This window comes from Grus americana, chromosome Z (assembly GCF_028858705.1).
Source record: "Grus americana isolate bGruAme1 chromosome Z, bGruAme1.mat, whole genome shotgun sequence".
Classification (NCBI taxonomy): Eukaryota; Metazoa; Chordata; class Aves; order Gruiformes; family Gruidae; genus Grus; species Grus americana.
Genome location: NC_072891.1, coordinates 46,241,859 through 46,269,832, shown reverse-complemented (window position 1 = coordinate 46,269,832; position 27,974 = coordinate 46,241,859). Strand labels below are relative to the sequence as shown.

The following is a 27,974-nucleotide window of genomic DNA, read 5'->3' as shown; positions in this document are numbered from 1 at the left end:
CTGAGCTATAGTCCCGTCTCAGGCTTCTTTCCTGCATCCTGGAGCCAGCCCGGGGTGCAGTTATTCTGAGCACTCCATCACATGGTCTCAGAAACATCTTAATAAACTCGGAGCAGCGACTCAGCCAACAGCTTCGCCTCAGGATCATAACGCCGCAAGAAAAAGCGTCCCGTTCAGCCGAGAAGATAGGAACTCCGGTACCCAGCAAAAATGTCTGACAAAACCCCTTTCGAAACGGATATGCTGACGCTCACGCGATTCGTTATGGAGAAGGGACGCCGCGTGAAAGGAGCGACAGGGGAGCTGACACAGCTGCTCAACTCCATGCTGACTGCCATAAAGGCCATTTCCTCTGCAGTCAGAAAGGCAGGCCTTGCCCACATGTGAGTCCTACCTAGCGATACGGGGAGGAAGAGGAGGCAGAAAGACAGCCGCTTGCACAGCAAGGCTGGGGAGAGCACAGGGATTCATAAATACATTGGAAGTGTCTGTTTTAAGCCGAGTGACTGTAGGCGTGAGGTCAGAGCCTGGATTATCAAGAGTGGGAAGTGGGAGATCTCTCTTTCTGCAGCATTTTAATATTGGGCACAAGACAGACGTCTAGACTAACTGCTGCTCTGTAGTATTTTACTCTAAAAATGTAAGTCAGAACTTCAACACACTGCTCACTACCTTATCCCTTGTAAATGTTGATATCGATCTATATTTAAATCTACTGTGAGTATGCACAATATCAAACCGTGATATTTTTAATGCAGAATGTCACACTGTGATATTTTATGCTAACATCCAAGCCTGGTGCTGAGCTGTGCAAATCAGGGCTTGGCTTATCTTGGGAAGCTGATGTTCTGCCTGACTGCAGTATAAGTAATGGTCTAAAGCAACAGCCCTGTGAGAAACGCCGTAAGCTGCCACGCATGAGTTGCATTTCCCCTTCCTTCCTCAAGTAGTATCGGTGTTACGAGTGGGCAGTCTTCAAAGGCACTATATGAAAAACAAACATAACAATTTGCCATCTAGTGCTTTAGGAAATGGAATAAAGAATTGCCTTAGCAAAGCCTGAAATGAACCCAGCTCAGCCAGGGGAAATAGACATCAGTGTCACTCTTTTAATGGTGATCTATCTGAAGCAGTTCAGAGAGTTGTAATGGCCTAATAAAATTATGCATTTAAAATATACAGGGTTTGTTATGTATTGAACTATATGTTTCTGTACATGCCTGTGTATGTACATATGCATACATGCATGAAAAGGACAGGGAATATATTTGTGTAAGACAGACAACATTTATAATTTGTTCTTTGGGGTTTTTTTGTGTTTGGTTTTTTGTTTGTTGTTTGTTTGTTTGTTTGTTTTCTGTGGAGACACCAAAATGTATGACACACTGAGGTTTTTTGTGCTTCTGTTGGCTATTTTGTCAAAGTCCTCAATGATCTTTGCAAAACATGAATTCAATATCTCAGTACTATCATCACCCTCACTTTGCGGGCATGGACCATAATATGTAGAGAGGACATGAGACATACTCATTAACAGCAGCATCAGGCTCCTGTGCCCTAACTGTTAAACTGTACTTTGTCTCTGGTGAAGCTGAGCTGTTTTCCTTCCTGACTTAGAGGAACAGTTGCTTTTATCTCATTTTTATCTTTCAATATGCAACCTCCAAAGTATTTCGTAAGTGGGGAGAACCTCTGTTTGGTAGACTAGAGGTGGAATAGCCATCTAGCCTACAGGACACACAGCTGCTGTGTTAGATGAAGCTTCCCTTCAGAAGGCAAACAGCCGTTATGTTAAGGAGCAAATGTCTCTACAAACAAAAGTTTCAGGTGATGAACCAGAAATATTTAAAGTATCCAAACACACAGATGAGTAACTTGCACCATTCAAATTACTGCAACTAACCATAAAATTTCAGAAATTCTCATGACAAACTTTCATCCACAGTGATTGGTTTGCATCCGTCTGCATTTGTAAAGTTAGAGAGCTCTGATTTTTCTAGGGCCTCCAAATAGGAGACTGTGAAGTGACTTCTTTGATGCTCAGCATGGATTTTTAACAAATTTGCCATTCAAAAGCAAAGGAGGACTTTTTCCAGCCCATAGACTTGAGCTGGGAATGTGCCTGAAAACACAGTAACTGGAGAATGGGTGCTTAGCACTCCCTGAAAAATCATGGTCTTTTCCAGTATCTCAAACTTGCCACTCCAAAATAAAGTGCCAAAACCGCTCAATACTGCTGAAAAGCTCAGGCAGCTTTGAGCAAGAAAAAAGATCTACCCTGCCCAACTAAGGCCCGCTGCTGACCAGCATCCTAGGGACTAATCAGTTGTCCTTTTCCCCTCCTTTTTTTTTCTCCATAATAAATAAAAATGCTATATCTATCCGCCCGTATGATTCCTTATACTTCTAAGATGCCCAGACCACTCACATTAGTTCTAAACACTGCTTCTTCAACTGGAAATCTCAGAAATATATATACTACTGTATATGCTTCGTTAGTATATTGCTAAAATCAGGATAGGGAACGGAAGCATCATTGTAACTCAGCTGAGGATCACCAAATAAAACAGACCTTGATCCTGAGATACAGTGCAGCATGGCTAATTATCTGGGAGTATCTTTACAGCTTATGATTTTCGGGTGGCTGGGGACGGAGTGGCCGTAGGTTAAAGGACTGTCACAGAGCTCTGAGCAGTCAGTGGCAGAAAATAATGCAGACACTGCCTGCCCCTTCTCCTTCCTCAAAGCTGCTGCCAGCTGCTTCGTGGGGCTGCTAGGGAAGCCTGGCACCCACTGCCCTGGCTGTGCGCTCTGCTCCTGGCCTGGAGAATATCCAAGCAGGAGCAAAAGTACCCAGCTAAAGCCCAAAAATTATGCCCTCACCTTTTCTCATTGTCGTGCACGCTTTCATTTTCCAGCAGCAGCAACCATCTCCTAATGCACCTTAGCAGTTTAATCAAAGGTTAGAGGAGGTGTGGGAAGATGAGAGGAAGGAGCCACCTTGACTTGTTTTTTTCCTAAAACCCAGTAATGTTGGTACTCCTCAGGTTTCTGGATATTTTTACTTTTCTGTAGGTTTGGTATAGCTGGCACTGTGAATGTGACCGGTGATGAAGTGAAGAAGCTGGACGTATTATCCAACTCCCTGGTGATTAATATGCTCCAGTCCTCATACAGCACCTGCGTCCTGGTCACGGAGGAGAACAAGGAGGCCATCATCACCCCGAAAGAGAAGCGGGTCTGTGCAGCTCCTGCCTTCGGGGGGGTCATGGGCTCAGGCAGCAGCAGGTGGCACTCTTGTTTCAAGTATGAGACCTGGGCCTGGCCCCAAAACCAGCGCTTCCCGGGGGAATTCAGAAAATTTGCACCATTACTGCATTGTTTTGATTAATAACTGTGGTGGATGGCATGGTTTCAACAGCTAAAGGAGCCGTGGAGGGTAAAATTATTATTAAAGTTTTGTGAAGCGGGGGGCGGGGGAGAATAATTATTTTGGAGCTTGTTAACACACCCCAGATCCCAGGTGTAAGTGTACTATTACATTCCCTGACCGCTGGTGTAATGGGTTTGGATTACATTAATATTTAGGCAAGATAAAATGAGATGAGAGGCTGGCAGAACTGGGGTTTACGTTACATGTCTAGAGGAAACACCTGACTGCTTCATCAGGCTTCCCTCAGGAGGGGATCCTATTGCAGTGAGATGCTGCTCACGCTGATGTAATCTACCCTTTCCCCAAGATGTTTTATGTCTGCCTTCTTACCCTCAAACCTCACATCACATCACAGGCAAATGCTTTCATTTGGAATGAAGAATAACAAAACAAAACATATTTACTTGGGAAGATGCTCGCTTCCAGAATGAGTCACTCCTTTTGCTTTCAAGCGATTTCTTGCCTTGCTTGGCAGCAGAAGACTGCTCCTTTCTGGCATCAGATTTTGTGCTGTCTGAGCTGAAACGTGCCTTCTCCTATTTCTCTGGCATGCCCTGCAGGGAGTGGGTGTTGTGCTGCGGGGTCAGATGGGTTAACAGCGCAGCCTTCTGTGACATGCGGTGTCAGGCGCTCTTGGAGGGCTAAATGCAATCATAAAAACATGGGTTTTGTCAAGTAAAAGGAAATAATAGTGCAAGACTACGCGTCATTTAATGCTTCCCTTGCCACTTCTGTTTTAGGGTAAATACGTCGTGTGCTTTGACCCCCTTGATGGCTCATCCAATATAGACTGCTTGGCACCGATAGGAACAATATTTGCTATCTACAAAAAGGTAAGAGACTGAACGAAGCACACACGGCACGATTCCCTTGGTGACAGCAAAACGGTATATCAACTTGCTTAGTTTCTTTCCTAGGTTCTTTAAGTGTCTTTGGGACCAACAGAGCCTTAGAAAGAGTAGAAGAGGTAACACTTGAGATTCTAAATGTGTGTGCTAAAATGGTGCCTGAATTCCCAGGAATCACAGACTGCTAGGGGTTGGAAGGGGCCTCTGGAGATCATCTAGTCCAACCCCCCTGCTAAAGGAGGATCACCTAGAGCAGGAAGGGGTCACTCAGCCCTCTGAAATTATTAGGTGGCAGCTCTTCCCTCCTCCAGACACACAGGCACTTAAATAAAACCCTCTCACCACCAGGCAGCTGGTTAGCTCCCTCAGTGATGCTTTACTCGCTGCAGGAGAGCTGAGGGGTGTCACAGTGCCTACGAATCACAGTGTTTGTCTTCCTCGATACTGACTGGGGAGGGCTGAGGGTCACTGCCTGGACCGTATCACAGTTAGCAGGTGGTGGCCTCCCAGTACGAGTTGCTATGCCTGTTACGGATGGGGAATTATAAGCATGCTAACGATGGAGGCCACCTGAGGCTGAAGGAAGCAGTAACCTACAGCCACCAGGGCCTTGCCAGCATGTCTGCTCCCGTGGGGCCACGCAGAACAGCAACTGCGCAGCCAATTAACAAACGTTAATAGTTAGAGTCATGCCAAGTCTTGTGATTTGATTGCTAATCTCCCAGCAGTTGGTGTTTTTCCTAAAGCCTGAGCTCACAGTCATATGACCATGGGAGACCCTCAGCCATCACTATTGTGAAGTAACATTTGCAGTACTTGTGACTGCGGAGAAGTCAGCGTGGACTCAGGCGCTAGACTTCAAACATACAAAACCACGTTTTTAAAATCGACTCTCAAACCATAATTTTCAACTAGCTAGTCCTCATTTTTTTACATTTCTGGTAGGCGGTACACTAATAATCACTGTTGAGAATATGCATCTGCCAGTAAACCAAATAGTTATGGCAGTTTCAGCAGGGTCACGGCACAAGCCAAGTGCTGGCATATGGCTGTCCACACTGTCAACGGTTGGTGCAAGCCCCCATCGCAGATGCAGCCCAAGCCAGACAACACTGAGATGATGCCTGGGTGTTGCTTGTGGAAAGAGGAGCCCAGGGACTACCTCCAGTACCATCCACCACCTTGCTCTTTGCAGGGAAGAGAGTTTAGCTGTATGGATGCAATCCATGCCATGTGCCCTTATGATAAGCAATGGGGACCCCACCTTTTCATTTATGTCTCTCAAGAAAACCTAAAAGACTACGGCACCTCCCAACATTTACAGTAGGCAATAACTGTGTTGTCCACTATTCTTAAAGGTAGTAAGCACCACCTTTACTGTGTCCAGCTCTGGGGGCCCCAGTACAGGAGAGACATGGAGCTGTTGGAGCGAGTCCAGAGGAGGCCACGAAGCTGATCAGAGGGCTGGAGCACCTCTCCTGTGAGGACAGGCTGAGAGAGTTGGGGTTGTTCAGCCTGGAGAAGAGAAGGCTCCGGGGAGATCTAATTGCAGCCTTCCAGTACCTGAAGGGGCCTACAGGAAAGCTGGAGAGGGACTGTTTATCGGGGAGTGTAGTGACAGGACAAGGGGTAATGGGTTTAAGCTGAAGGAGGGTCAATTTAGATTAGAAGTTAGGAAGAAATTCTTTACTCTGAGGGTGGTGAGGCACTGGCACAGGTTGCCCAGAGAAGCTGTGGATGCCCCATCCCTGGAAGTGTTCAAGGCCAGGTTGGATGGGGCTTTGGGCAACCTGGTCTAGCGGAGGGTGTCCCTGCCCATGGCAGGGGGGTTGGAACTAGATGATCTTTGGGGTCCCTTCCAACCCAAACCATTCTGTGATTCTATGATTCCATAATCTTACAAATACTAAACATTAGCTTTCTGTTTAGAAGTGTTGTGTTAGGTTACTCTGTGTAACTATAAAGGCAAGTGCTCAGTGTGATTAATACAGCTTAGCAGGCTGAAATACAGATTAGATTTCTCTACTATCTTTAACTCACCTGCTAAAGTACATAAAGACTATGGACTGCCCAGTCTTCCCTAGGATTCTGCTTCAGAATAGAATAATTTCCCAAAGAACTGATGTTGCTCCCAAATGCACAAGTTTTCAATTAATTTTCTGATCCTTCCATAGTTGTTTTTGTTCTAATATATATTAACAAATTTGTTGTAAATACTGTTTCTAAGTTACTGGTTTTCATGTGGGTGGATATCCTTCAGCGCTTCATAAAAAGAAAATTACATTCCTTTGTATAAATGCTTCATATCCAAATTAAAACCTTGCTGCTAGGATGAAGCACAGTTTGTCAATTACAAGAGCATCTTGCAATTTTCCCTGGGAATTTAGAAACAATGTTGAATTTACAGACTTTCACTTGCATAATTATTACCATTAAAATGCTAATTCCAAAGTACATGTTAATTAATGCGCCCTTCTCTCAGACAAGACAATTCCATAGCAACACTATTAACTTCGAACACTATTAACTTCAAACCTTTTGAAATAATGAAATAATAATAAGTGTTTTATTGATTGTTACTGAAGGGTAGCGTGAAAGAAATAAAAGTGAGATGTTTATCCCAGTGGATGAGAACCACTTAAGTAAGAAAGAAAATATAATTTCAAGCCATTTAAGGTCCATGAACATCATTTTGGAAAAGCTAGAACAATTGTAATACCAAAGGATGATCCTTAGCACCTGTCTGGTATTTGGTACCTTCCAATTCTCAGATGATTGCATGACTGATTTTCTTACCATGTCAGCACCTTGACTTCATTTCCAAAGGCACACCTCCAGAACTGAAATATTTGCCACATTTTAGGAAAAACAGATAATCAGCACTTTTCTACAAAGGCCAGACTTGACCTATACGTTTCTCTGGCTGCTCACAATCCAGAGCCACCACCATGGTGGCAGGTACCATTTACTGTCTCCTGGCAGAAAAGCACTGCATCAGTTTCTTAGAGAAAAACACCAGGAAATAAATGCCATGTTATATTTATTTGATTTTCCACCTGGCTTTTACTTTCTGAAGCATGGGTGGTATTGTTAAAAAGATCAGAAATGTCAGAAAAGTGGGGCTGAGGGAGGAGCCTTGCTGAATCAGCAGAAGCCAGGGAAAAGGATAGGAGCTTGACAGTCACTGCTGCTGAGAGGCTCTCAGCTGCTGGAGTGTCAAGATGTGGTGACAATAAGTATTTTTTGCTTGGATTCTTCCCTATTTTCCCCCCTTCGTTGTCATGAGGACAATGATGTCCTTTCCATGTGGTCCCTCATGGAGAAGGTGTAAGAATTCAGGGCAAACACAAAGGATACTCATAAAACACATGATACAAGTGGAGACCTGGAAACCAAGTCTTTCCAGAGCCGCTCCCAGGGCTGATGAGAACTCCCTCATGTGATGTGGGCAAATCACGATGCAAAAGTTTTCAAACTCAGATATGACCTGAGGGTACCCCTGTAGCCAGACTCTGTGGACCTTGTTTCATCTGCTTCACACCAACAATGAGCCAAAGTGACTGTGTCAACGCTTGTCAGAATGTCTCTGCAGTCCCTCTGCCTATTTCAGTGCTTTGCATAAAGACCTCTAAGGGGATTTCACTACCACCATCTCACAGTCAAAATACAATAGCTAGGAAATCCATCTGTGCACCAGAAAGAAGTGAAAATATTCAGCTTAATTCCCTGGTTTGTTTCACAGTACACGGTACTTGGCAGGACAAAAATCTTGCAGTCCTAACAATGATGTATCAGCTGATCTCTAGCTTTTTTACATTCCAACCAGCTCTGTGAAATGTTTATTTGAGACTGAGCTTCTTTGCTTCCTTTTGGAAACACAGTTATGAATAAAGATGGAAAAACAAGTGAATTCTGCCCAACTGTCCATATCCTGAGGGAGGAGTTCCTCTGTTTTTTCAGAATAGTCAACAAACACATGGTTTCTCAGCCATATAAACATAGAAAATGCATTTAAGAGGACTGTAAAGCTCATCTCAGAAACATATATTTTAAATATCTCATGTAGCCAGCAGCTATATGTACTGTATATACACCATGTTCTATAAACCAAACCTCTTTACAGTATTTATACAAAATTAATTTTTATTTAATGAGGAAAGCATACAAAAAGTTAGAAGAATCATAATATGTTTGCAAATAGTGGTGTAAATGTATGTTTAATTCTGCACTTAATGTTGCAAATTATTAGTCTCCTATAGACAACCATTGCTTTTAATGTTGAGCTGTATGTGCCACAGAGATATATTTTTGAAAGAGAAGATGCTACTTATGGTATAATAGTTGGTTCTGTAAAACATTGTTTAGCAAAAGATTAGCCCTAATAGTCAATATTCAAAGCTCTAGAATATACAAACAGGGGTTTTAACTAGTCTTCCTTCATTATGTGCATTATAACCTCTCCGAATAAGCAGCTCGACAGACTAATTCCAAGGAACTGCATACCAGTTGTATTTGTACATGCTATCTTTCAGCTCCCATGAAGAGCTCATTGGCAACTAGATTTTTTTTTTTTCACAAAAGAACTTGGCAAAATAATAATAATAAAAAGTTTTGAGAAAAACACAGGTAAAAACTCTGTAAGTGAAAGTAACAAAAGCGACAAAATCTTTCAGCTGAAAATGAAAACATTTTGATGTGGAATTACTGTCTTCATATGCTCTGAAAGATGTAGTTTTCATGTCCCACATCTCAGTTTTCCTCCAGATGTTGGCATACAACAATGAACGGGACCCCCAGGTTACCCTTAGCCTTCCACCTTGCTGAGACCCTGATGGGCACCCTGAGACCTTCTTTCCATGGGGAACAACAAAGAATTTCTTTGTTGGAGGAGAGGTGTTTTCCTTTGAAAAATATCTGTGGAAGGCATTCTTGATTTTTTAAAGAATTTACTCAGTTTTCATCAAATATTTTATTTCCTACACAAAAGAGTCTCCACTTATTTTTATTTTTTTAACCAGATATTTTGGGCTAGGCCTGCTATTTAGCTGCTACTCAATCTAATTAAGCCCATGCAATCACTGAGAAATTGTCTGAGTTTGAATCAATAAAATGCTAAACCAGGGCCTGAAGAAAGGATCTGAGAGGGTTCTCACCTGAATCCCTTGTAAACCACCATCAAAACATCCACAGAAGATCCACCACAGCTGACAAGCTTTTAAAGAAACATTAGGATCAAGCATTCCCTACCAGCGTTCCCAAGTACTCTTGGCTGCCCTTTCACGCCCCACCAGCCAAACTCTGGTAAGCGGTGGCTGAGGCACACCCCCAGAGCTGGCTAGAAACATTTGCACCAGGTCTGCTTGGGCTGTTGCCGTTCACTGATAGCCAAAGTGCCAAATCAAAATACAAGTGTTGGAAATTGATTAAAAGCCTGAAGTAAAATGCCACGTGAATGTTCTGCATAGAGTTTTATATGCGTATCTGCACACGCACACACATTACATACGCAAATGCATGTGTTCTGTTATATAGAATATGAACATTTCTATCACTTCAGTTACCCATCTCTTCACCAGCAGAGACCAATGCACAATCTTAGTTCCATCATGTTGCACCATCTACCCTTTTATTCTGCATTACTGGAAGTGATTTTTCTGTAATGTTAATTATTGCATTCACTTCACTGTTATTCCCACTGAGGGGTGTCAGTATGCTAGCTTACGTTTACATTTCCAGAAAATCAGTACTTCTATTCTGTCTCAGATTTCTGATGATCTTGAATTAATAGACCGGAGTGTTATGCTAAGGTATCAGTTTTGTTGCAGGTATCACATTGATTGCATGACATATGAAACAACAAACTCTCAACATCTTGTCCCAGCGTGTACATGTACTCATACCAAACTTGCCCTGAACTAGTGGGAACAATCTCTGTTTTGGTTGTTTCAAAGGCCTGCGTAGACATAGAAAGGAAATCTGTCCCATATTATTATTAAGTGTGGGTTTTATTGTTTCTCATAAGAATTTAACCTTCAGTCCAACCATAATTTTTCCTCAGGAAAGAGACGACGAGCCCTCTGAAAAAGATGCTTTGCAGCCTGGACGCAATATTGTTGCTGCAGGCTATGCCTTGTATGGCAGTGCTACGCTGGTCGCCCTCTCCACAGGGCAAGGAGTGGACTGCTTCATGCTGGATCCGGTACAGTCACGGTGTTAAGCACATTGCCGATATCTTCGAGAGCTTTCTGTGCTTGGGTTTACTCGTTTTGCTTACTCCTTGTCTCTGTAATCTAGGCAATCTACGTGATTCTTTTTTTTCACCCACGTCCTGGAGCATACCACCTCCACCTTACAAATATATAGTAATACATTAGTATCTTGGTTGCAATACCTCTGTTTGTTTTTTCTACTCAGTGAAAGAGAGTTTAAGTTAAATAGCATTTGAAACCCTGGTCATTCAAACCAGACTGGTGGTTTGCACAAACACTTAAGAAAATTTACTGTGAACAGTGTCTTTGCCTCCAAAGGACTCCTGCTTTTTTCTTGTTCTGTGGAAGATCCTCAGCATGTTCAGTGTTTAGCCTTTTGTTGATACAGTTCGTGCAGAGCGATGCCTGATTTCCTGAGTGCAATTTAGTTTTAAGGCTAAGTCCTCTTAAGCTACATGCCCAGCAGTTTGCAAAAGCAGAACCATGCCCATACAATCCGACATCTGCTGCCTGTTGGCGCCCAGCCCAGGAGCCCAGCAAGTGTTACTGGAGGAGTGCAGGAAGGAGACGGCTCATTTGAGAAACCAGCATTATATGTGCGCAATAACACAGGCATTCTTTTTGATAAAAGGATGCATTATTATCAAAACTCCCTTTAACTTTTATAAATAGGTTCATTCCAAGTGGGAAGAACTGGGAGCTAAACTGCTCTGGTTAGAGGCGGATGAAGAGAAGGTAGAAGTTGCAATCAAACTGCAGACAGCAACACCTGGGGGTAGCTGACCACATTCACTTTATTTATATAATAAGGCAAGAAGAGTTCAAAAATCAGAAGGCGGTGTAATTTCTTAATTTGTAACCTTATGATTTGTGGACAGAGATTCATGATCCATCTGCTTTCAGGGCTGACTGGTTTTCATTTGATATACTAACTATTACAGTTGAATTGCTTTTTGTTTATACTACCAGTGTGACAAGTTTTCATGAACTTAACACAGATTCCGTGCTTTCTGCTCTGTTTGAAATATTGTGAAGTTATACACAAGACTGGTGCTGAAAGGACCAAGCTGTGCTAGTGTTTCTGCCATCTCCAGTGTGACAACTGTTACAGAAAGTCAACAAAATGTTCTGCTGTTTGCTAATAGCTGGTCTATCCTGTTCTTCTGTAGGGTCTTGGTGAATTTATTTTGGTGGACAGAGATGTTAAAATCAAGAAGAAGGGGAAGGTATACAGTCTCAATGAAGGTTATGCAAAGTATTTTGATCCTGCAATGACAGAATATTTACAAAAGAAGAAATTCCCTGAGGTAAGAAAATATTAGCACTGTACCCAAATGTACTGGGTGCCTGCAAGCACTGCCGTCCACACAGTCCTGGCTGATGGGAAAGGATTTGAAGGTCTTGCTGAGTTCAGCCCCATGTAACCCTTTCGTGCCATCAGGTCAATTTTGGGTATGTATCTGATGTGTTGGTTTCTGGTGCCCTGACATATTTTATAACTTAGACTTCAGTAAGTAAATTCATAGCTTGTTCGTCACTGTGCGGAGGAAAATGTGCTGTACATAAAGAACCATTTTTTTTAACAAAGTTCTGAAACTGTGGCACCAAAATGTGAGGGTACCCTTGTTTTCTGGCCTACCTGAGTTACGCAGCTCAGTCATATGTGCAGCTGTGCATTTGGGGCTAGATTCCACGTACTGCCCAGAAGGTGCTTGAAGGGATTTCGGCGGCATCACCTTCTTCCTGTACACGCTTCCACCTGAGAAATGCAGTATCACTGTTGCACTGTCTACTTGCATCATATGGAACACAAACCAACCCATAGTTTAAAAAAAAAAAAAAAAGGGTGTGAGGCACAATTTCACTGTATTCTGTTGTTAAGAGGATTATAATATATCCCTCAGAGAGACAAAGCTGAGAACATCCCATATGTGATGAACTTCCTTGTGGGGACATACAGCTCTGTATGGCCTCTAGTCAGTGCTAGGAGGACACAACACAAGCTTTCAATGCAGAAAGCTGGGAGCTCTCTAGAAAGTGACCAGTAAGTCATAACAAAACATGGTGACATGTAACAGCTCAGGACTGAATTTGGCTGGGAAACTGGTTTTAATGCTTTTCCTGGTAAAAAAACCTAACAACATAGGATTATTGTTTAAGCTACTAGTTGTCAAGAATACCTGTACAGGGCTCATGTAAAAATCAGTATATCCAGTACAAAACTTCAGGGTGCTGTACAGGGGAAATATAACAAGTAAGAGTTTAAACCATAGTTCTGTGAGAAGCTCTTTCTGAGCTGAAAATCTGAATTTACTACATTGGATTTGGCTGCAATGCTGACTGTCCTGGTTCTGGCAAGGACAGAGTTAATTTCACAAGGAGCCAGGACAGGTGACCCAAGCTGGCCGGGGGCTATTCCATACCATGTGACATCATGCTCACTATAAAAGGGGGCTGGTCGGGCAGGGGCGGGTTCGGTGTGACTCCGGGTCGGGTTGGGTGTCGGGTTGGTCGTTGGATCGGTAAATTGTTCTCTGTTATCACCCATTGTGAATATCTGTTATCAGTACTGTTGTTGATTGTTTCCCTCTCCCTTGCTGTCCCAGTAACCTGCCCTTATCCCAACCCTCGAGGCTTTGCCGTTGTTTTCCCGTTCCCCTCCCCAGCCCGCCGGGGGAGGGGTGAGTGAGCGGCGCGTGGCACCCAGCTACCGGCTGGGGCTAAACCACGTCAGTCCTTTTTGGCGCCCAACGTGGGGCCCGAGGGGTTGTGATAACGACAAGTCTGACCGAAGTGTGTTAAAACAAAGTTGTTATAAGCATTTATAATGTTATTGAAACAGTTGCTGGTCACAATGATGTTCTGTTTGGTCACATGGCTCTGTTTCGTAAACCCGTGTTTATGTAATCCCTGTGGCGCTGTTTATCACCTCTGGGAGAGGGGTTCCTGTTCGCATGTTGTTGTATTGTGTGATAATGACTTATGATAAGATATCATCGAAGGTCATGAGTCTGAGCTGGTACTTGTACGTAGCATTTCTGTAAGGCCCGTACCTCGGTCAGTATCTTTCAGAATTGATTAATAATTGCACCCAATCTATGGCGAAGACGGGGGGGGGGGGGGGATACCTTCTCCCACTCTTTCACCTCCCCTTTTCCCTTTTGGTTGGTTACAACAATTTTTGAGAATTTTGAATATCCTTGGAATGTTCAGGCCAGTATATTCCTATTGCTGTGTCTCCTGCATGCTTTCCAAGTCCTGTTCAGGGTTAGCAAAAATTGTTTCAAGAATACCACCCAGGGATCTTCCCCAAGGCTGAATGGTCAGGGCTGGCATGGCATGTGGGAGAGTATGGGCGGGTATCTAGAGACCTTCTCACCCGCAATGGTTTGGAGCTTCACTCCCGAACAACTGCAAGACCCTGATAAAATGGTAGAATATTTGAAAGGAAAATGCTGTGGGGATTCTAAGGAGACACAACTTACTGCGCTGTGCTGGGCCCTGGCCACAATCTATCAAATACTGCTTGATAGTAGACAGCACCATCCAGAGAGAGAGAGCGGACCCACAGGCCCTGCAGCTGCCCAAGCCCTTGCAACAGGCCCTGCAGCTACCCAAACCCCGCAACAGGCACTATAGCCGAGCCAAAAGATCAACCCATACCAGTATCAGTCACCCCTATACACAAAAAGAAATACACAAGGAAATCGGTTCACTTAGTGAAAGATGATGATGAGCTGGGACGATCACGAGAACAAGAAGAAGAGCCAGAACCAGAAGCGATCACCCGATCCCTGTCCCTGAGTGAGCTGTGAGATATGCAGAAAGATTTCAGCCGCCTTCCAGGGGAGCACATTATTACCTGGCTGCTCCGCTGCTGGGATAATGGGGCCAGTAGCCTGGAACTGGAGGGCAGGGAGGCCAAGCAGCTAGGATCCTTGTCTAGGGAAGGGGGCATTGACAAGGCAATTGGGAAGAAGGCACAGGCCCTTGGCCTCTGGAGGCGACTCCTGTCAAGTGTGAGGGAAAGGCATCCTTTCAGCAAAGATGTCGTATGTCAGCCAGGCAAGTGGACCACCATGGAGAGAGGTATCCAATATCTGAGGGAATTAGCTGTGTGGGAGATGGTTTATTATGATCTGGACAATGCACAGTTGCCCACAAACCCCGATGAAGTCCAGCGTACCCGACCCATATGGCAAAAATTTGTACGAAGTACACCATCATCGTACGCCAACTCACTGGCAGTCATCGACTGGAAAAGTGAAGAGGCACCCACAGTGGACGAAGTGGCCGGCCGACTCCGGCAATATGAAGAGAGCCTTTCTTCCTCCCTCGTCTCAGCTGTGGAGAAACTGTCCCAGGATGTCTGGCAACTCAAAGAGGATATATCTTACTCCCCACCTGTACAGACCCGTATTTCAGCTGTTAGGAGTAAACGTTTTTCTGCTCCGGAGAGGGGAGATAGAGCATACACACCATGAGGTATCCTGTGGTTTTATCTGCGTGACCACAGAGAATACATGAGGAAATGGGATGGGAAGCCTACCTCAACCCTACGGGCACGAGTACCTGAGCTACAAGGCAAGACAGCTGTAAAAAGGGACTCTTCCAGAAAGAACGCTGCTCCAGTTTCCACCGGGCAGCCCCCCAGACCAAGTGAAAGGCCCAATCGCACTCATGATCCTCTTGAAGGGACTTCTAAGTCCTTTTTGCAAGAGATGAGTAGTGAATACAATGAGCAGGATTAGAGGGGCCCTGCCTCCAGCCAGGTGGAGGAAAGGGACAATAGAGTGTATTGGACTGTGTGGATCCGATGGCCTGGCACATCGGACCCACAAGAGTACAAGGCCGTAGTGGACACTGGTGCAGTGTACCCTAATGCGATCAAACTATGAAGGGGTGGAACCGATATCTATTTCTGGTGTGACGGGGGGATCCCAACAGTTGACTCTGTTGGAGGCTGAAGTAAGTCTAACTGGGAATGAGTGGCAAAAGCACCCCATTGTGACTGGGCCAGAGGCTCCATGCATCCTGGGCATAGACTACCTCCGGAAAAGGTATTTCAAAGATCCAAAAGGCTACCGGTGGGCTTTTGGAATAGCCGCCTTGGAAGCGGAGGAAATTGAACCATTGTCTAGTTTGCCTGGTCTCTCGGAGGACCCTTCTGTTGTAGGGTTGCTGAGGGTTGAAGAGCAACAGGTGCCGATTGCTACCACAACTGTGCACCGTCGGCAACACCACACCAACAGAGACTCCCTGGTTCCTATCCACAAGCTAATTCGTCAACTGGAGTGTCAGGGAGTGATCAGCAGAACCCACTCACCCTTTAACAGTCCCATATGGCCAGTGCAGAAATCTAGTGAGGAGTGGAGGCTGACGGTGGACTATCGTGGCCTGAATGAAGTCACACTGCCGATGAGTGCTGCCGTGCCAGACATGCTGGAGCTTCAGTATGAACTGGAGTCAAAGGCAGCCAAATGGTATGCCACAGCTGATATAGCTAATGCATTTTTCTTGATCCCTTTGGCAGAAGAGTGCAGGCCACAGTTTGCCTTCACTTGGAGGGGCGTCCAGTACACCTGGAATCAACTGCCCCAGGGGTGGAAACACAGCCCCACCATTTGCCATGGACTGATCCAGACTGCACTGGAAAAGGGTGAAGACCCAGAGCACCTGCAATAAATTGATGACATCATCGTATGGGGCAACTCAGCAGAGGAAGTTTCTGAGAAACGGAAGAAAATAATCCAAATCCTGCTGCAGGCTGCTTTGCCATAAACCGAAGTAAGGTGAAAGGGCCTGCGCAGGAAATCCAATTTTTAGGAATAAGGTGGCATGATGGGCGGCGTTAGATCCCAATGGATATTATCAACAAAATAGCAGCCATGTCTCCACCAACCAATAAAAAGGAGACACAGGCCTTCTTAGGTGTTGTGGGTTTCTGGAGAATGCACATTCCGAATTACAGTCTGATAGTAAGCTCTCTCTACCATGTGACCCGGAAGAAGAATGATTTCAAATGGGGCCCTGAGCGATGACAAGCTTTTGAACAAATTAAACAGGAAATAGTTCATGCCATAGCTCTTGGGCCAGTCCGGGCAGGACCAGATGTAAAAAATGTGCTGTACACCGCAGCCGGGGAGAATGGCCCTACCTGGAGTCTCTGGCAAAAAGCACCGGGGGAGACTCGAGGTCGACCGCTGGGGTTTTGGAGTCGGGGATACAGAGGATCTGAGGCCTGCTACACTCCAACGGAAGAGGAGATATTGGCAGCCTATGAAGGGGTTCGAGCTGCTTCAGAGGTGCTTGGCACTGAAGCACAGCTCCTCTTGGCACCCCGACTGCCAGTGCTGGGCTGGGTGTTCAAAGGGAGGGCTCCTTCTACACATCATGCAACTGATGCTACGTGGAGTAAGTGGGTTGCACTGATTACACGGCAGGCTCAAATAGGAAGCCCCAGTCATCCAGGAATTCTGGAAGTGATCACAGACTGGCCAGAAGGGAAAGATTTCGGAATGCCGCCAGAGGAGGAGGTAACACGTGCTGAAGAAGCCCCACCGTATAATAAACTAACAGAAGATGAGAAACCATACGCCCTGTTTACTGATGGGTCCTGTCGCATCGTGGGAAAGCATCGAAGGTGGAAGGCTGCTGTACAAAGTCCTACACGGCAAGTTGCAGAAGCTGCTGAAGGAGAAGGTGAATCGAGCCAGTTTGCAGAGGTGAAAGCCATCCAGCTGTCTTTAGATATTGCTGAAAGAGAAAAGTGGCCAACACTGTACCTCTATACTGACTCATGGACGGTGGCCAATGCCCTGTGGGGGTGGTTACAGCAATGGAAGCAGAGCAACTGGCAACGCAGAGGCAAACCCATCTGGGCTGCCCCATTGTGGCAAGATATTGCTGCCTGGCTAGAGAAGCTAGTTGTAAAGGTATGTCATGTAGATGCCCACATACTCAAGAGTGGGGCCACTGAGGAACATCAGAACAACCAGCAGGTGGATCAGACTGCCAAGATTGAAGTGGCTCAGGTGGATTTGGACTGGCAGCGTAAGGGTGAATTGTTCATAGCTCGGTGGGCCCATGACACCTCAGGCCATCAAGGAAGAGATGCGACATATAGATGGGCCCGTGATCGAGGGGTGGACTTGGCCATGGACGCCATCTCACAGGTCATCCATCAATGTGAAACATGCGCTGCCATCAAGCAAGCCAAGTGGGTAAAGCCTCTGTGGTATTGAGGCCAATGGTTGAAATATAACTATGGGGAGGCCTGGCAGATTGACTACATCACACTCCCACAAACCCTCCAAGGCAAGCGTTATGTTCTTACAATGGTGGAAGCAACCACTGGATGGCTGGAAACATATCCTGTGCCCCATGCCACTGCCTGGAACACTATTCTGGGTCTTGAAAAGTAAGTCCTGTGGCGACATGGCACCCCAGAGAGAACTGAGTCAGACAATGGGACTCATTTTCGGAACAACCTCATAGACACCTGGGCCAAAGAGCATGGCATTGAGTGGGTGTATCACATCCCCTACCATGCACCAGCCTCTGGGAAAATTGAGAGGTACAATGGACTGCTAAAAACTACCCTGAGAGCAATGGGTGGTGGGACCCTCAAACACTGGGACACACATTTAGCAAAGGCCACCTGGTTAGTTAACACTAGGGGATCTGCCAATCGAACTGGCCCTGCCCAATGAAAATTTCCACGCCCAGTAGAAGGGGATAAAGTTCCTGTAGCGCGCATGAAAAATATGTTGGGTAAAACAGTTTGGGTTATCCCCGCTTCAGGCAAAGGCAAGCCCATCTGTGGGATTGCTTTTGCTCAGGGACCAGGGTGCACTTGGTGGGTGATGAGAAAAGATGGGGAAGTCCGGTGGATAATGTCCTGGTTCTGGCAAGGACAGAGTTAATTTCACAAGGAGCCGGGACAGGTGACCCAAGCTGGCCGGGGGCTATTCCATACCATGTGACATCATGCTCACTATAAAAGGGGGCTGGTCGGGCAGGGGCGGGTTCGGTGTGACTCCGGGTCGGGTTGGGTGTTGGGTCGTTGGGTCGGTAAATTGTTCTCTGTTATCACCCATTGTGAATATCTGTTATCAGTACTGTTGTTGATTGTTTCCCTCTCCCTTGCTGTCCCAGTGACCTGCCCTTATCCCAACCCTCGAGGCTTTGCCGTTGTTTTCCCGTTCCCCTCCCCAGCCCGCCGGGGGAGGGGTGAGGGAGCGGCGCGTGGCAGTGGCACCCAGCTGCCGGCTGGGGGTAAACCACGTCACTGACCTCTTATCAAAATCTCTTTTCCATATCACCTTGATTGTTGTTACAGAAGGTGTCACATCACAGCATTTAAAATATATTAATTTTGAATATTTGAAGTTATTTTAAAACTTCAAAGTCTGCTATCAGTCCAGCTGTGAGAGAAGCAGAAGCCCATTACACAACTTTCATACTTCCTAAAAACTAATCCAGCTGGGAAAGGGAAGGAGATCTGCTCACATTATGCTGAACTATGTATTCAGTATAATGCGCTAACCCAGGATTTGTTAAGTTGTGTTTTTGCAAACCACTCAATTGTTTTTTAAAGTAAAACTCTTAAACAAGTAATCAACCCCAGGCAACTGTGAAAACACTGAAGAGATTTCAAACTGAGTGGGAAGACCAAAGATATTTCACCACAGGCTCCGTGAGGACAGCCCTACCATGTGATTCACTAAATCCTAAGGTTAGGATGTATGGAAAAAACGCATTTGCAAATACTACGTTATCTCAAATCTGAGCTTCATTGAGAGTGTTGTTGCACTAATGCAACAGAAGTTAGCAGAAGTGTTTTTGTTACTTCAAAGCAAGCAGCACATTAGTGCCTGGGTTATTTAGGACAGGGGAAGCCTCCTCAAGGGTCCCGAGCAAGCACATCGCTTTGCTGCTCTGAGATGTAGGGTTATCTGCATGAGAAGGAACAAGGCACCAATGTTATGGCCACAAAGCATAAGGAAGTGCCCTGCTTATGTGAAAGCTCGGTATTAACCTGAGTTTTGGAAACAGCATAACTTGGTTCCTTGATATAAGAAGGACATTATATTTGCACTGTGGGAGGACAAGACAGAGAAAGGGTTGCCACTCTTCCATAGCATGAAACCTGCTTCCTGGCATCATCTGTAAGCCTCACCAGCTACAGCTACTTTGGTGCTGCTCCTACCTTCGTTGCAGCACCCAGGTGGAGCATTGCACAGCTTTGGTCTGTGTCTTCCTCTCTTCAGCACACAGAAGGGCAGTGGGGGGTGTCTGCTGGATACCCCCTGCCTGTGACAAGGAGGAACTGACATGTGGGCCATGGGGGACTCCTTCTTACCAGGCAGACCACTCTCACCCTATGGCCTTCTGGCCACTAGAAGCCTAAGGCCACTAGAAGACTACATGTTAATTTTAGCTACTTGTCACTTTCTTATCCCTTTTCTTCTTTTGATCCTACTTCTGTTTCCTCCTTCCCATGGTTCTTGGTCAACATGCTGTTCAGATGACTCTCTAACATTGCCACAGAAAACTGAAACATTAAAAATAAAACAGGAAAACAAAGTAGGATGTTGACCACAACATGCCCCATGTTCTGTGTCACTGTCATTTGCAATCAAACATCACAAATCAACCATTTATGTGGAGAGGACAGATTTTCCCTTACTATCTAAGAACAGCATCACAGATCAGACAGTTTGGATTACAAAGCCATGTTGACCCTCAAAGTTTCGCGTGGACCACCATTCACCTAAGGCATCAATTCTGAATTAAAAGCACTGGAAAAGTGCTGCTGTTCTGCAGGTCAGTTGTAAATCTCCTACCATTGTCATGCAGTTCTTAGTGGGGAATATTTGTCTAGACACATCTCTTCTGGAATGAGAGTCCAGAGTAAAGCTAATTTTTTGTTAAGCATCACAAAATCTCCTGCTGCTTAACCAGTGTGAAGAGCAAACTGGTATTTGCAAGGCTGCCTATAATGCAACACATTTACTCCAGTCTGCACTCTATAATGGGCACTGCTGAGCTAGGAACTGTTTCTGCACAAATTTCACTCTAACTCCTTCCCAAAGTCAGTTCTTCCTCCAGTAATGCTTACAGGGCCCTAGCCTCTAGCTGGCACTGGTTCACTGATGGTAGAATTAAGAAACATGCTGTGGGCACCATTGCATTTTGCTATTCCACCCATTTTTATGTTTGCTTCCTACAGCCACAAGAGAATTTGAGTCTTGTTGCAGCTTGTTGACAGAGTAGTGCAATGGAGACTCCCTGGTTAAGGGCCTCAAAACCTTAACATCAACAGCATATTTCAGCATGAAGCATTCTTCTGCCAGCCAGCCCAGATGTGCCTGAGTGACATAAAAAAGCTAACAAAAACACTGTGCTTTTGTCACCATAACCGTATGAGGAACAAGGGATGCAGGGTGTTGCTACTGCAGACAGAAAAGAATTTTTTTCCCCCACTCTCCTAGTCATCACGGTTCTCGAAGAAAAACATGGTCTTGTTCTGCTGTGGAGGAGCACAGCTGTCAGAAATCAGTAGAATAAAGAAGTGAGAAAGTGACTTCCATCACATTGTGAAGAAAAAAAAAATCACAGGATTTGTCTGTTACGAGCCATTTTTGTTCCTCTGCATTAAGCAAAGAAAAGTAGCAGAAAAGGTGAAACTAAGAGCACAAGTTTACTCAAATGCTATGGATGCTGACCAAGGGAACATCAAGGTTCTTCAAGTCTTTCATTAACATCTGCCGAACCAGTGAGAACTGTTCACTGGGCAAACACACAGCCTAGCATTACTCAGAATTTGCAATGAATTTCCCTAGCATTCACGCTCTGTTATTTTGCTTGAGAAGAAAGCCTAGGTGATATGCCAACACACATGCAACACCTTTTAACTTTCTCATCAGTAAGAAAAATGCATGAGTGACCAAACTAGAGAAACAAGAAGTGACATTTCTAGCAACTAGAAGGACAATTTATTCCTCCCATGCAGGTAGCTGGATGCTAAGGGAAGTGAAAATTTTATTTCAGTCTGTGGTTCAAGTGATAACTGTACCAGAATGGAGGAATTTCTCTTCTGTATTTTTTTTCAGCACAGTCCTAGCACTGTGTTTCTAGCAGGTGAGTTTCTATCAGGGTAAGAAGCAACTAAAATCGTCAGTGGCATCTCATCAGCTTCACATAATGCTGCCCATGTACACATAAATTGTGTAAATGACCTGCATGTGAACAGGAAATCCAGCACAAATTTCTACACAAGTGGCTCTGCTGTGCAGCTCATGGTCGGTAAATTGCAGGCTCCTTATTTGATAATGTCATAGAAGCTGTCCTTAGCAGTCTGTTTCAGGGCCTGCTTATGATCGATAAGCTATGACTTTTCTTAATGTTTAACCAACTTTTCTTAAGACTTGCTTCATTACCTTCTGAAACCATAAAAGAGAGCTCTTCCCTTGATTGTATTTTTAAAGGTAATTTTAGATTGTAATCACATCTTTCCCTGAAAACTGTCTTTTCTTAAATTGCAGACTTGCTTTGGTCTCTCTTTAACACCTCGTAAGGTGTTTTTTCTGACCTCAGATTTTTACAGTTGCAAAGTTACAAGTGCAAACAGCTGTGAGTTGGAGAAGCTATCATTTGAAGTCTAAAGATGTAATTATTTAAGGGTAAGCCATGAAATATAAGGGATCAAATACTTTAAAGTATTGTACAGTTGTGCTGGGAAGTAATACGGCCAGGTTTACACAAAACTAAATATAAAAGCTCCAGGCTGTGTCTTATCCATTATGTCTTTCATACTTTGGATTGTTTATCTCTGAATCATCAATAGTTCTCCTAATGTGTACAAGAAGAAAGAATCGTAGCAAACAGCACAAGTGCAGCTGAACAAAGATTATTACTTAGGCTGGAACAGCTCTCTGTTCCAATTTTACTACCAGCTGCATCAAATATCCAAGTCTTATATTTAGTGGCTCAGGACCCAACTTCCTAGTGTTGTGTTGCATTATATTTGTATAATTTCATGAGAAGCTCTTCCCAATTTAAAAAAGAGTAAATATCAAATATTAACAGTTGCATAGAACAGTTTGATAAAATATTTTCAAAACAGAATTATATTTTTCTCTATCTGTGTTTTTTCCTCCCACTTGTGGATTTTTTTCTCCCAGTTAACCTCATGATTTTACTAGGAAAGGTGACTAACTTGTGATGTCTGAAAGTCTTGGAGCTGACATTGCTGAACAAGTTCTCTTTATTTCTCTGGATCTAGTAGCAGCACAAGGCAAGCTTTGTAGAAAGCACTAAGATCTTTTATTAGACAACTGATCCAGACAGGAAAAACATGCAGAGGTCTTTTCAAACTTTTAGCATTGCAATACACAAGTATACATGTGTATTAAACGTACATGAAGTTCCAGTCTCTAGTACCTGGGGAGGTGAAAATTCCTCCTCCACTTCATTGAAGACTGAGTCAGAGATACCAAAAGACCAACAGAATTCTTGGCATAGTAGCTTTCAAAAAGTTTTCCTTCAGTTTACATTTGTATAGTGTATCTCCCCTTCATAAAAGTATGGGGAGGTGTCGCTTTTCTCAGGTAGAGTTTACTTGGTGTATATAACCTTTATTTGTGCAAGACAGCTTGCTTGTCTTCTGTATTTTCTACCATGCAATTTTTATGACCAGCAAATCTGAGACTGATATGAATACTTCTCTGATTGCTTTCACTAAAATGACCTCTCCTTCAACAACATTAGTTTCTAAGCTGAGAGCAAGGAGAACTACATTCATTAATAAATTACTATCTTCCCATTGCAGAATGAATGCTATGGCCAATTTAACAACTTCACAGATAAATTAGAAGGAAAAAGCTGTAGTCCTCTGGGAAACATCTGGATGTGTAGTGAAAAATGACAACCCTCCTCATGCCGTGGCTTAGGAAGTAGTGAAGGATCAGCAATCAAATGGGTACCTTGCTCTGATAATGTGAAGAAGCTTTCACTTGCTGTTTGCAGCCCTTGATTTTTCACGGGTTGGGGATTGATACCAAATTGTGCACTCAAATTACAGGCACTCTGGCTTCTGTACCGTGAATGCAGCTCTTTAAAGTGCTTGGTTTAGAAGCCCATAGATGATCACTACGTCTTACAGAAGGCTTCAGGCTGGTTTAGGCATTTACAGTGTCCATAAGCAGCCATTGATTTAAGCAGCTCTGATTCCTGTTTTATAACAAAATTACATTTTGCCATGCTACCCGCTGCCTAGACTGGTAGATATAATGCTTTACTCTATGTTTTTCAGGATGGCAGTTCCCCGTATGGTGCCAGGTACGTAGGCTCGATGGTAGCTGATGTTCACCGTACATTGATGTATGGTGGGATCTTCATGTATCCTGCTAATCAGAAGAGTCCTAAAGGAAAGGTAAATCATTTGACTTACTCTCTGGTGAACTTAGTCAACCAAATAGCTCTGGTTTTGCTGGACACGTAAAGGAATAGTTTACATATATGAAGAGATAATAATTTTCCATCCCTGGAGAAAATTACTAATGGATATGATGGTTCAGCAATCAAATTTAGGAAAGAAACTTAAGCAATTGCCAATTTAGGCCAGAAATCTTCTTGTGTGCTTTTATATTACAAACTAGTCAAATGGTTTTCACTGCAACCAAGGGCTTTACTCATATTTCTAAAGAGAAACATTTCGGTACCATAGAAACCCGTTGCGATCCCTATGCACAGCTGGCAGGTACAACACAGGCCCAAGGAAGGCTTCTGCGCTTTGTAATGGCAACTAGAGTCCAGGTGGGATACGCTGAACTCCAGACAGGGTTTTGTCCAATGTTAGACAACTGAGTTTGCCTACCTACTGTTTCCAAAGGGTCCTGCACTTACTATCACCAACCCTGCAAACGCAGGCTTCTGCTAACTGATCTGAAAGACTCTGCCAGTGGAAGGTGAATTTCATGCATGCAGGATCAGTATTCTGGGAAAAGATGATTTCCCATTTGGACACCTGTATAAAACACAACATGACGCAATGCAGTGCAGTGACTCCCTGCATCTGCTGCGCCATGGACCATAGTCAATCTCAACTTTTCTCCTGCAGCATCAGATACCCTTATTATCAAACTTCTAAACAAATATGTTTTAAAAGAGATCTGGTTACACAGCTGATCTGTGGACCACCTGTAACATGCAGGTCATGCTTAGGAAATGATTACCTCAATGCATAATAGATTGGTCATGGTGTATTGACTCCAAGACCTTCTTTTTCCTGGTCAATGCCATACTTAAAACCTTCTATTTAAATGTTTTTATATCCTTGGGTGGTGTGTGCAGGAATTTGCCCTCATAAAACTACTTGTCCCATCTCCCACACTGGTATCAGAACACCCTGATGTCTACTGTTCTTTATGGACATAGGACTACTGGTTCCATTCTGGTGAGTTTGTATTTATCATAATAACAGCAGGTCCAAGTAGTCTGGGAAACGAAAACAGGAAAAAAAACTCTCTTCAGAATACAGAACAGAAAATGTCTGCATGTTTGTCCAGACAAATTTGCTTCAAATATTTGATACAGCATCCCAGAAAAAACAAAGCGAAACCCACCACCACCAAAAAATAAACAAACCCCCCCATTAAACAGTGTGGATATGTTTGTGTATCAGAGCAAGAGACAAAAAAGGAATTTGCTGTGTGTGGGAGAAGTGGGTTTGCTGACTGGCCTCTTTGAATTAAACTTTTTCTTTTAAAATCTGTGTTAAACCAGAAGAGAAAAGATGAGAAGTGTGACAAAATAACCAATCTACAAAGTACTTATATAATTTTCTAGAAATCAAGATTTCCACATGAGTTAGCCTACATTGACTATTAGATTGATCTGGCTTGCACTGCCATAGTAGAGAGTAATGAAAGAAGCAAAACTGTACTGTCATTACAAATAAAAGTTTCCTTCTTTCCCGCTCAGGGTGCAGGTGTATACAGTTCTTTTCACACAAACCTCTTCTTGTTGAAAAGATAATGCCTTTGTGGCAGGTGCCCTGATCATCATACCCCTGAAAGACAGTCTATGCACTTGGATAGAGAGCTGAGAGGAAGCAAATGTCATGGAATTGATCCAAAGGCTTTAGAGCAAATGTAAATGACATGTATGTAGGCCCTAGTGTTTATTGCCCCTTCTTTAAGTTAAAGAAAGAATGAGAACAAAATGCTCAATAAGCAGTGCAGAACCAGGCAACAAATAGATCCTCTTTTCAAATCAGATATGTTAAGTAATATTTTTTATGAACTTAAGGCTTACTGTTGTCTACTAGGTGAGAAACCGTAAACCTATCTGAAGACAGAGCCCATCTGAAGGCCCCTAAGTGCAATCGCACTGCTACCTGAAGGAAAGCTGCTTTCCTTCAGCCACATAATCAACAGGAAACTCAACACATGGTTCCACAATGGTACCACTGCTGTTTTCTGGCTCATGATCTTCTGAAAGTTGGCCGTGCACTAAGGAGAACAACAAAGGCCATTAGTCCTATGTCGCCTGTCAGAGGGAGTCCTTGTACCAGAAGTAGCACTTCAGTGGGCTTTAAAGATAAGAATGAAGGCAATACGCACTATTTAAGTTTGTGATATATCATGGTTTTATTACAAACAGCGTTACAAAGGAATGATGGGTTGTAAAGTCCTGTGTTTGACTTATTTCTTTGTCTCTACATATGGTTGCATTCCGTCATGCTTCCTTTTCCCCAGAAAACATTCTTTTGCGCATATAAAAAGCTCTTTAAACATCATACGTACTAACGTTATCATACATGAGCACTTCATAGACCGCCAAAGATCCAACTAAACCTGCAGAAAAATGCCTGTTAAAACATAACCAGCTATCACCTATGTCCTTTTAAACACAGAAACTTTTGGCATATGTCCCAAATAAGTTTGCATTTCACCGGAACACAGGCACCCCAGAGCTAACATTTTCAAAGATGTGAACAGATACCAGGGTCCAAAACAAAGTGCCTCCATACCGAAAGGGAAAATTTGCTTTTAGTAATTACTGCAGTTACTTCTGAAAACAGAGTTACTATCTGGATGAGTTCAGGCCACTGATATCTATTCACATTTCTGAAGGCTGCAGTCAAATCCTGAAATTTGAAACTGGGAGCATCGTGTTTCAAACTCCAAAATATCCTGACTAAACACAACACCATTACCCCAAGCCTTGAGGTAACACATAAAGACCTTATATGAGAAGAGATTTTGGCTTTTCTTTCCCGGTACTGTTAACTGAGCTGGCTTAACTGTTTTGCTGATGTGTGTGGGCCTGACAGCTACTTTCGACATTTTTGACAAAATACAGCTTCACTGATGCTGCACATTAGTACGTCAGCTTGGAAACGGTGGTGATGATGCTTGGAGGCAGGTTCAGTACACTCTTCCTCAAAACAGAAGGTGCGAAGGGAGGTGAGAGGAATGGAGGGAAGAAGGAGGGGCTGATAGACAATGCTACTCAGGTCGATTGATGTTTGGTACAAAATTTTCCAAAATCACAAAAGGAAGGTTAGGTTCTGGTAAGTCCTTTGGTGTAATTTCCCCCAACGGCAATCACGTATTCCCTCTTTCTTTCTAGCTCCGACTTCTCTACGAGTGCAACCCTATGGCTTTCATCATTGAGCAGGCAGGTGGGATAGCAACTACAGGAACCGAGGCGGTGTTGGACGTGAAACCTGACAGTATTCACCAGAGAGTCCCTCTTATCCTCGGGTCTCCAGATGACGTGCAGGAATACCTTGCTTGCGTACAGAAACACCAGAAGAGCAGCTAAAGGGTCTTCCATAGCAGACCTTGCTCATTCGTCTTCGGTCTACAGGAAGAGCCGTACCTTTCAAGATGGTGGATTCCAGCAATTAGCACCCATCTCTCAATGAAAATCCCACTTTATGGGAACAAGAAAAAATAGTGAGAATGGCTGTTGGGAAAAACAAGTATTTCATTTCTCCATGAAGACAAATGTAAAAATCCTTTAAGTCTGATTTATGCAGTGCAAATGTAGAGACAGAGGCCTGATTATTAAACAAAAGTGACTTACTTTATATAATATTAACAAAAAGAAGTGGATTGTGTCAGTACCCCCGTTTGATCTGAAGCTAGACATCTGACATTACATGGCATTGTTTGAGACAGGATTTTCCCATCAACATTCACAATGCCATTATCTGAATTTTCTGGCAGAGGTTTTGTTGCAGGTGCTTTTTATCTTGTCAGCCCTGAGAAAACTAAAAGTCTTGTGCTGCCTGAAACAGTGTTTTTAAGCTCCAAATTATATATGCCTTGGGTAATTAATAAAGATGAAAAGGCTGCAATGTTGCCAGGGTATTTCAATTCTTGTAAGAACGGGAAAATGCCATGTGTTACTTACAGACAGGTAACCTTCAATGGCACAAATCACAATAAACCATTGCTACGGATGTGA

At 43.8% G+C, this 27,974-nt stretch overlaps 1 protein-coding gene across 1 annotated transcript; it reads left to right on the top strand.

Annotated features, from left to right (window-relative positions):
* Positions 1-73: 73 nt before the first annotated feature.
* LOC129199850 (fructose-1,6-bisphosphatase isozyme 2) lies at positions 74-27,861 on the top strand. Its single transcript, XM_054810909.1, has 7 exons — positions 74-383; positions 3,076-3,238; positions 4,174-4,266; positions 10,340-10,480; positions 11,660-11,797; positions 23,809-23,928; positions 27,132-27,861. Exons 1-7 carry the CDS (start codon positions 211-213, stop codon positions 27,324-27,326), a joined length of 1,023 nt encoding a protein of 340 aa, XP_054666884.1. The 5' UTR covers positions 74-210; the 3' UTR covers positions 27,327-27,861.
* The last annotated feature ends 113 nt before the right edge of the window (positions 27,862-27,974 follow it).